At 35.2% G+C, this 10,541-nt stretch overlaps 1 protein-coding gene across 1 annotated transcript; it reads right to left on the bottom strand.

The window, feature by feature from the left end:
- Window positions 1–403: 403 nt before the first annotated feature.
- Window positions 404–10,239, bottom strand: LOC149775047 (heat shock 70 kDa protein 12A-like). The gene is made up of 5 exons (XM_089943573.1): window positions 10,068–10,239; window positions 5,653–5,958; window positions 4,785–5,006; window positions 3,781–3,943; window positions 404–3,049 (listed from the first exon to the last, which is right to left on the bottom strand). Exons 1-5 carry the CDS (start codon window positions 10,110–10,112, stop codon window positions 1,989–1,991), a joined length of 1,797 nt encoding a protein of 598 aa, XP_089799699.1. The 5' UTR covers window positions 10,113–10,239; the 3' UTR covers window positions 404–1,988.
- Window positions 10,240–10,541: the final 302 nt, after the last annotated feature.

Raw genomic sequence — 10,541 nt, 5'->3', positions numbered from 1 at the left:
AAATGATGGCAATCTTAATCACACCTACCTAACCTTACATGATGTAAATTTTAGGCACAACTACCTAAACATACCGGATGTCAATTTTTGGCACAATTACCTAAACATAAAAGATGCCAGTCTTATGCACAACTACCTAAACATAAAGGGTGTCAATCTTATGCACATTTACCTAAACATACAAGATGTCTGTTTTATGCACAATTACCTAAACATGCAAGATGTCAGTATTATGCACAACTATCTAAATATTCAGGATGTCAATCTTAGGACCAAATACCTAAACATACGGGGTGTAAATATTGGGCACACTTATCAAAACACACAGGATTTCAATCTTAGGCACAACCGCCTAAACATTGCAATAGTCCTTAAAGAGAAAACTTTAATCAAAGAAAATAATAACTTTTTGAAATTCTAAATTTATTTTGATAAACATCACACGATGCATGTTTGCAAGATAATTTTCATTTGAACAAGTTTTCTACTAGACGATTTCGCAGAAGGGAGACAATAACGGTTCTCTTTGAAAAATATTAATATAAAGGTAAATCTTATGACATTCATGTACGTACTTGTATCACATAGACCGTATTTTGATATTATAGCATGTGAAATGTCACTTTTATGTGATTCTGATTGATCCAAATAAGCCCATTAAATTAGTGTACAATATTCACTTTACTGACTGGCTGCGATCGTGGGAAAACTTTTAATCTCGCCTTCTGTAATGTTTTGTTTTCAATGAACACTTTGGCGGCCATCTTTCAACTCGACGCGCGAAATAAAACTGACGAAAACTTATCTAGGCTGTCTGAATATGGACAATGTACCCCACCTCCCGGTCTCCCAACTGTCAGTACTTTGTCCAACCAAAGCATATTTACGCAATAAATATGCAATGCAAATCCGACTCAGAAAGAAATTTGTTTACGGCTTCTGTACAGTCTATTGTTCCAAATCAAATACTGCAAATATTCGGTCTTAAATACATTACAGTAAATATGAGAATTTCTGTATCCAGCAGTCCTGTTTTACCTGAAAATCGCAACAATGTAATGTTTACTTGTGAAAGTAATGTTTTTGAGTAAACATCTACTCTAGGCCTACTGTATACCGTATCAAACAATGTGACATCATATCACATGGATCATTCTATATGAAAAATGATTTTATCGTTATAAAATGTTCTGTTTACTCGGATGAACGCTTCTTTCTTTGATCAATATTTTGTATTTGTTTGATAAAAAAAGAAGTACAGTCTACCTTTACTAGCTCAGCTTCGTTTGGGACTATATTTTATGGTCAAAAATGAAAGATGCAGTCAACTACCGTCAGATGTGTATTGACACACTGAACAATTCACATCCGTACCCATTGTGTCAACTTCACAATTATGTTCTGTATCGTTTTCGGCTATTCAAATCCTCTTCGAAATTATTTTTCATTGGTATTGATTAGATAACTATGAGAAACACTAATACTTTAAATATAAATATCAAAGTTGGTTTAAATAAAGAAAGACGAGCATTGCAAACACAGCATGGTTAACTTACTGAACACTATACGCGCAGACATGTACTTACCGGGCGAGTATATTGAAGCGAATGGGGAATATAAATTAAGCAAAATTACTAATCAACAAGAGGTAATTCAAACATTTAAATGTAATTACCTTTGATCTAAAATATTGCTGAGCTTGAATTAACATTGCTACTGACCATATGATTGTTTTTATCACCATATCTCTCTTTCCCCATTCTTCTTGCTGTAGCTGAGTTTGTTGGTAAATGTTCATGTATTATCGACCGTATCTTTTCACGATGGTCGAAAGAGATCGAGAGAGAGAGAGAGGTGGTGGTGGTGATAAACTTGCTTTGCATGTGTGTGTTTTCCTGCTTCCTATATGTGATAGTTGAAAATGAAAATGGCTGATAAATATGGTATCTTTCTTTCTTAATAAGTCATATGCATAAAAGGTTTTCACTCTATCCTAGAAAGTCCATTACAACTTTTGACGTCTTTCCTGTATGAACCTCTCTAGCTTCTACCTCCATTTCCGTCCCTCCGACCATCAAGGTTACTGCGATTTTTCTGTGACTTAAGGCCACAGATGTGTCAAGTCCAGAAATGGTTAAAGTTCCTACTAAAGAACATCCTTCATCGGTAATGTACATTGGAGACGGCTTGTCTGACACATATATGGAGAAAACCTGTTCAGCTCGATCCTGAGCCATCTTGAGAATCTGCTCGGGCTGACGTTCACTGAGTTTAATTTTCTGACCACATTCTACAATTTTAACAAAGACATTGTTACACAACTCTCCAGACGCATATGACTTTTTAAATGTTTTACGGTGCTCTCCGTCAATGAAAGGCTTCGATCCTGCAACACCATACGTGTATCTGCAGATCCTTTCCAAAATTGCGTCGGGGTTGTGACCAAAAATTACAGCGCCTTTCAAGACTGCCAACCCAGGTTCCATTGCAATTATAATGTTTCTATTAGGAATACAATCTTGAATAGCCCGCTGAAGTAAAGAACATTCAGAGAAGCCGCCAACCATTATAATCGACTTGATATCTGCAAAACGCTTGTCCTCGAATACTGAAATAACATGTGATGTAATGTAATTAATGGTGTCATTGTAAAACTCTTTCATGACAGAGCTCTCCATTTTTAGCTTATCGTTAACGAGTTTCATCCTACCGGTATGACAATGCTTTCTGACGGACTCTTCAAGCGTATTTCCAGTTTCTCTTTCAAACAGTTGGATCAAAGAAATAGGAATTCGAAGTATGACTTGGCAGATTTTATCCGAATAAATTTCCCTCTTCTTTACTTCAAATGAGCGAAACATTTCCTGCAAATCTTCTAAAGATTCATTAGAAAACTTATGGAAGACCGGATTTCCTACAAGTTTGATAATGAATTGCTGAAACGCGTCATCAACTTTTGTCCCTCCCCATGCGCCCCCACTTGCTTTGTGTAGCTCCTTTATTTTGCCAGTCTCGATTACTTCGTGGATTGTTATGTCCACTGTGCCACCTAAATAAAGTGTAAGAAATGCTTTAGTGACAGATATTGGGATCTCAAACGAGTTTGTATTCATGGGGGATCTGTTCTACTTCCAAACCATATGACTTTTTTTTCCTTTATTAATAATTTGACTTAAGAATTTTAGATTCTGATTTTTTAAAAATCTAAAGCAGATCTGTATTGCTGTTTGGAGCCATTTAAAATGAATGATGGTACATCCTGAATTTGGTAATTAATATATGTTGTAACACCCGTATGCATTCCTCTCTATATCGTACGAATTAATTTCTCCTCCCACAAGATAAAAACAAAGAGCGACAGGGTTTGCTTTGTTTTGCAACCTGTTTCAATATGAAACTATGAGACTCCTTGACAGTTTCCCCTTTACGTATACAATTACAAATGACTTAGTGCGACGGCAGATTTTCATTGCCTGGCTTATTAATCTGTTTAAGAAATATTTGCCCAATACAGAACCTCCAAAAATGCAAATAATCAGAAATAACTCTCTAGATAATGGAAACGTAAGTACATGACTCGGTTTCTAATAATGTTCTCACTCTTACGTTTCACCTATGTTAATTCCTAGCTGAAGTTTCTTTATCTCTTTGGAGATTGAATTTGATAGCACTAACAAAATAGATAAGTCTTTTGTACACATTAGAAAATATTTATCACTACTTGCTTGGTGGGAAATGCAAGTTTAATTTAATCTTGGGTATATATTCTATATATTCTACCTCCAGCATCCAAAATCAAATACTTGGATCCTTTTTCAAAGGTAGAAATCGATGCCGTTTGCGAACCGTTCTCCACAAACTTCTTCATTGGAAGATGATTGCACAACAGTGAGGCTGCCTCTGGTTCGAGTGCAAGTTTTAGATATTCATCTCTTATGCCAGCCTAAAAATATAACATACCTGTTTAAAGTTTCTTATACATCGCAAAAAAAAAAAAAAAAAAAAAAAAAAAAAAACCACTGTTTCTGCATTTTCAAAAGCAATATAATGATCCGAAAACATATTCCTTGAACTATACACACGGTCTCTACATTTTCATTCCTATCTCCTAATACCTGTATTCAGATTATAACATACCAGTTGTAACGTAGAATTATTTGTCTATGATCCACACATAGTTCCAAAACACTACACAGTCATGTTAATCTTATCTCAGAAACCCACCGATTACTCAGTATATTTTTTTCGTTACGGAAGGAACCATATAATCTGTATGTTATCAAGCGTTCAAAAAGAAAACTTGGTGTTTATCCTGTTCCCATGCATTGGGAACATCCTTTAGGGGTAATAGTTCCAGTTCATCGATTAAACCGCATTCATAGTATCGATTAGGTTTGAGAGTAGCATTTTTCTCTGCTGTGCCAAGGCAATCAAAAGGCAAAAGTTGGTTGTTTCGCTATGGTCTTTTAATAAACTAGCTAAAATAAATACATGGAAAATTCACTCCTAATACAGAAACAATTCAATAGACATTTGAACCGTTTAGTTCCGATGCAAAGATATATAATCTCGATCTCACGACTCAAGTTTTCCTTTTCTGGATCAGCTACAAGATTACAAATTAGCAAATTGAAAAAAGAATAGTGGTAAGTAATTGGCTAATACATTGGAAAATAATAAATGTTGACTGTGATTTACTCAAGTAATCGTTAGATATAATAAAACAAATAAAATGTGTGTTGCACGTGCTTGAAAATTATTAATATATCAAATAAAAAACAAACCGTGACCGCTGCTTGTCTCATGAATTGCTTGGCCCGTTCGGTCCAAATGGCGGGAACAGTCAGTACCCATCTAATGTCACGGTCCTGCAGATGGCCTTCCATGGTGCGTTGAAATTGTTTCAGAAAATCGTCCTTCATAAATTGAATGGTTCGGGAAAACACTGTCATGGCAGGTAGTGGCTTGCCTGTCTCATCTGTTATGACGGTTGTCCGGGATAGTGACTATAAGTTATTAAAATATGTACTGTTCATGTTTTACTAATCAACCCATTCAACAGACCATACTTGCAGAAGCTTTAATACAAAGAACAGTGACGTTTACATTGTTCAGCTATCTTTTCTCGCTACAAAATGTATACCATTCATGTAATAAGTCATCTCTAAAATGCATCACACTAAATGTTTATTCAACCTCCAAAAATGGATTCAGATTTTATATATTTGTGTTTACAACCATTCAACCTTTGCGATATTTTTGTCTCCTCTCTTTCATAGATTACACGATTGCAGGTTCACCCAGCAATACATGTGACTAGAAATATTGCCTTTACCGAACACAAACATTCATTTCTAGACGTTTTCACACGCAAAAGAACTTAAACTTTAAGTGGGAGGCAAAATACGCATTACATGTTCATTTACGTTAAAACTTGCCCTATCTGAGCATTTTGGGTACACGTCCATTTCCATATTTGATGCAAAGACAATGATGATATTCATCTAGGTATCTTCAAGCGTTTCAGATTTGACAATGCGTTGGTATGCACAATCCGAAACTATAGTAATTTATTTCATAAAAGGACTGCATTTAATTCACCTCAATGGCTAACGACGTTTTTGCAGCTCATTTAAGCAAATATATACTTACGTTGTCGTTATAAATTTTCATCTTGAATCTTCGAAAATAGTACCAAAGCTTATATCCACCTTCTTCAACCATATCAGCATACCTATCCTCGGCCTCGTACCCAAATGCTTCTAATGTCTTGCCGTCAGGTCTAATAAGAACTGACGTCGGAGCTTTGGCAGAGATGTGCTCGCCACCCACCCACTGGCGGACATAAATTTTGGTTGGATTCTCCTCATATTCATGTCGTAGTGAGCATGCCCAGCTTGAGAATGTAGTCCCCAAATCGATGGCAACTACCATTAAGGGTGACTTAGTCTCCTTGTTCTGTATTAAAATATAGTATTCAATAAATTAGTAATAGTTTTCCTGGCTTTCAGAAAACAAATGTCCACCTATTGACTGCGCATTTAGGTCTTTTTATTTGTTCTCTTACAATTCAAGAAGGAGATTTACGAGTTGTGACATGTAAATTTCGCTTCACTTCAAATTACAGTCATTATTGTCCCCCGTTCAAATCAGTAAATCGCATCTTTATCAGATGTGCTATTAAAGTAAAATTTAAACTGTCTCTGGCAAATCTATTCTTTGCATTCGAGTGCAAATGTGGGAAAAGTCATTAATGTGTTATTTCAAAACGTCTTCTGTTAAATTAAAAGACAATCATTTTTGAATCCGACTTCCATAGTAGTATTGAGATCCCCCGCGGCTTTAGAAATAATAAAAAACATAATGATTTTATCAATAAAAGTAATATCGCCAACAGTTTAAAAGGCAAGCTTGTAACTCGTTTTAGAATAATAATTTTTCCACCCACATAAATTCATCTTTTTCTTACCTTACAGTGATGATGATACGCCTACTCACTCTTAACATGAACCATCTGTTCATTCTAGAGATGAATCTCTATTCACTATAGAGATGAACCGTCTATTCACTCTACAGATGAACAGGCTATCCACTCTAGAGATGAACCGTCTGCTAATTCTAGAAATATACCATCTATTCACTCTAGAGATGAATCTCTATTCACTATAGAGATAAACCGTGTATTCACTCTACAGATGAACAGTCTGTTCACTATAGATATGAACCGTCTGTTAACTCTAGAAATGAACCAGGTTATTCGCTTTAGGGATGAACAGTCCACACACGCTTGATATGAATCGTCTATTCACTCTAACGAGACCAAGAAGGATATCAAGATTATACAACTTCTTTCAGTGTTTTATTTACAAATTTACCAACAGCTCGTAAGTATATAATTTATTTAGACCTAATTCAACTTGACTGTACCATTTTCGTTGGCTAAATCTTGACAAGACTGAACGAAAGCTTTGAACAAAAACATCAGTCAACAAAAAAATTGTTCACCAACAGAGTCCATCTCATTCTTTTGAAAATATTGTGAATTATTACGATTTCTCATGATAATTAAATATTTTCGCAGCATATTTCATTTAATATGGGTAAAAGGTGTGCAGATTAGGCACTAATTGTTCCAAATGACAGTAGTATCGTTCCGAATCATTCATTTCAGACATAAGGAGTAATGAAATGCATAGCCCATTGAATAAAAGTGTAACTTAGAAATGACAAATAAGTCTTGTAATATACGGCATATAATAGAACTAATTTCGAATGTGTAAATAACAATATTAATTTTAGAAATTTGCGCCTGGCTAAGAGGCAACTATAGTCTCTTAAACTCTTCAAATGACACATGTAAATTACTATGTACCACGTGACGAAATAAACTTTAAATATGATCATCTGATGCGATTTATGTCCTTTTGGTGCAACACTAGATATTGGTGTAAATATGTCTGTTGCCATATTCGTATTTGTTTCACACTCAAAACCAAAACATGATATTTAGGTTGCAGTCGAAACAAATGAATAAAAGTAGCTACCATGTAGGGCTGCCTATAGAGAAAACGCGAGAGTGGTTTTGAAATAAGGAACAAAATAAATTCTTAGTTCAGTAAGTGAAATGTTAGACTTATGGGTGATAAATATTGTAAATTAAAATACACCTAGAGCAACACATGCGGAGCAATTTATTACCCATTCCACTGTTTAAGCAACATGACGATACAATTTATTACCCATTCCACTGTTTAAGCAACATGACGATACAATTTATTACCCGTTCCTCTGTCGAAAGGACGTGTATTAAACGCGTTATATTCAGTTTGTTATCCGTTTCTCCATTAAAACGATGCGTGTGTGTGTGTGTCTGTGTATGTATTTATGTATGTATAACTACTAGATGGTCATAAACCTTTTAACAGAAAAGGGCGTAAATCAACAAGTTTTGCAAAATTCATCAAATATTTTATTTCCCAAAAATACATATTTAAAGTTTAAATAAAACTTACAACATATCGCGAATTAATCCCAAATCGTGTAAAACGTCCTCTCACCAGTCTTAAGGAGTAAAGTTCTAATTAAATACCAGTGCTGTTCGAAACAAGATCCAACGCTGACGGCCTGTAGTCTTGAATGTACTAATGTAACAGTAGCCTGTAGCGTGATGATGCGCTAACCTTCTTCCAATTAATCACAAGAATATATTCCTTGTCTGAATTCACTATAATGTCAAATTAATGTTTCTGTCCATGAATATTATTTAATACACAATCTTAGGGAAATATTAACTATGTATTATTTGTTTACCAAAATAAAAGTTACTGGTCGGGTACAACATGAACATGATTTTGGACAAGGTAAAGTCAAATATACAATTTTATACAACATATAATCATAAAGAGAAAAAATCTAACAAACCATACAATTAGATATACATAACAATGTGTGTGTGTGTGTGTGTGTGTCTGTGGGGGTGTGTGGGTGTGGGTGTGTGCTTATGTGCGTGTGCATATGTGCGTGTGTGTGCGTGTAGAGGTAGAAGAAGAAAAGAAGAAGAAGAAAATGTATTAGATTAGGGTTAGCTCAATGCAGTGTAAAATGCATCATAACCAATATAAGCTAGAACAAATGTACCTCAACCATTTATATGACAGATTTCTTTGAAGCATACTAATAGAATGTACTTACTGTACACATCAAGAGATACAGAGAACTGAAAAAGAAACTTGGGGGGGGGGTGTTGAATTTTTAACGTAGCTTGAACTATTTTTCAGTCATATCGATACGATGTCTGCAATGTGACTTTTTATAGTGATGTCAAGCACCGGAGCATCATGTATCAGACATATAGCATGATGTCCCACTCAGTCACGTTACCATGACACCAGGCCGACCAGTCCAAACACTAACCTCTTAATGCTGAGCGCAAAGCGAGGCAGCTGCTAGTACCATTTTTAAAAATCTTTGGTATGATTCAGCCGGGGTTTGAACCCGCGACCTCCTGCATCCGAGGCGAAGTAGTAAATAAACATCCAAATGATATGAGGAATGAAAGCAATGGCCAGATAAATCCTAAATGTATTGCTAAGTAATGAAATCTTTTAAGCTATTACTGGTGTCAATATTAAGTGAAATTTTACTCCAATTCAGATGATTTATATTGAGAATATACGCAACTGGTTTCAAATCTGGACATTGTGAAAATATAGCAAATCCTAACCAAATAATTTAGTTTCTTTTATGAATTTTAGTAGTCTCTTCTCTGAGTCAAGCTTCTGTATGCTAAATTAAAATCATTAATTGAAACAATTTAGAAACAAAAGACGTATCATATGAAAATAATATGGTGTAAAACAGTATATATTAATATTGATAAACAGGACGTACCACTGTCAAAGTTAAATGGTCTAAATTAACACAGTCAAAATTAAATGGCTCTAATTACCACCGTCAAAGTTAAAAGATCTAAATTAACACCGGCAAGGCTAATTGATCTAAATTACCACCGTCAAAGTCAAATGGTCTAAATTAACACCGTCAAAGTTAAATGGTCTAAATTAACACCGTCAAAGTTAAATGGTTCAAAACTATATATGATAATATTGAAATGTATGTCTTACCATCGTCAACGGAAAATGGTGTAAAATTATATACCAGTGGTCCTCAACCTTTATGTGCTACAGGAACATTTGAGAGTTAATGAGAGAGTGGCAGACACCATCCGGCTGGCAGGTAAATTATTACTTAAAGAAACTTAAATACTGTATGCCTTTGCATACATATATACATATACTGCTGGCAGTGAGTTTATAATCTTAATGTAATACTGGTATTAGACCTTCATTATTCGTTATTATTCTTTCCGTAAAGAATTTTGATTATACTAAATTAAGGAGCCTAACACATGGGCACCCCCCCCCAAAAAAAAAAAAAAGCTTTGGCGGGTACCACGATAGCGACAACTATAAGATAATATTGACACATGGGTCTCGCCATCATTAAAATATATTCCATCATAACAAGGTGGTAAACCATATAAGATGATATTAAAACACATGACTTACCATCTTCAAAGTGTTCCAGTCCTTCATACAAGGATTATAAGACATATATTATGACACTGAAACAAGCGATGCGCCACTTTTAATGTATCCTACTCCTTCTTAGATGGGTGGCAAACCAATTATGATAAGAAAATCATAAAGAAGGAAGTTCAAATCCGACATACAGTCAATATCTATTTCAGGTAAATTGATCCTCTCTGGGAAAGATATACTTTAGTAATATAGTGGGGCTGTTCAGGGTCACTGGAAAACCCAGTCAAAAAGGTCGTGGGTACGTTTAGGGTAAACACATTTTAAATCATCCTGGGCACGTTAAGCGTCAAGAGAAATTGAATATGGGAAATATTGGGTCTGTATAGCGACAATGAAAGGTTGGGTTGTTGTATAGGGTAGCGGGTAGCGGGTAAGATCAGCTAGTTCAGCTAGTAGCGGGTGACGGGTAAGTTCAGCTAGTTCAGCGGGTAGTGGGTAGTG

The sequence above is a fragment of the Sinohyriopsis cumingii genome, chromosome 19 (genome assembly GCF_028554795.1).
Source record: "Sinohyriopsis cumingii isolate HCF-2022 chromosome 19, ASM2855479v2, whole genome shotgun sequence".
Lineage (NCBI taxonomy): Eukaryota > Metazoa > Mollusca > Bivalvia > Unionida > Unionidae > Sinohyriopsis > Sinohyriopsis cumingii.
This window is presented reverse-complemented; position numbering and strand designations above follow the sequence as displayed.

What these genes read in the sequence shown, in the direction of transcription:
- LOC149775047 (XM_089943573.1), bottom strand. Translation starts at nt 10,112, where the DNA reads ATGTCTTATAATCCTTGTATGAAGGACTGGAACACTTTGAAGATG. An exon ending in TGAGACAAGCAGCGGTCACG is followed by an intron (nt 3,944 to 4,784) that starts GTTTGTTTTTTA and finishes TTATATTTTTAG; the next exon opens with GCTGGCATAAGAGATGAATA. An exon ending in TTTGATTTTGGATGCTGGAG is followed by an intron (nt 3,050 to 3,780) that starts GTAGAATATATA and finishes CACTTTATTTAG; the next exon opens with GTGGCACAGTGGACATAACA.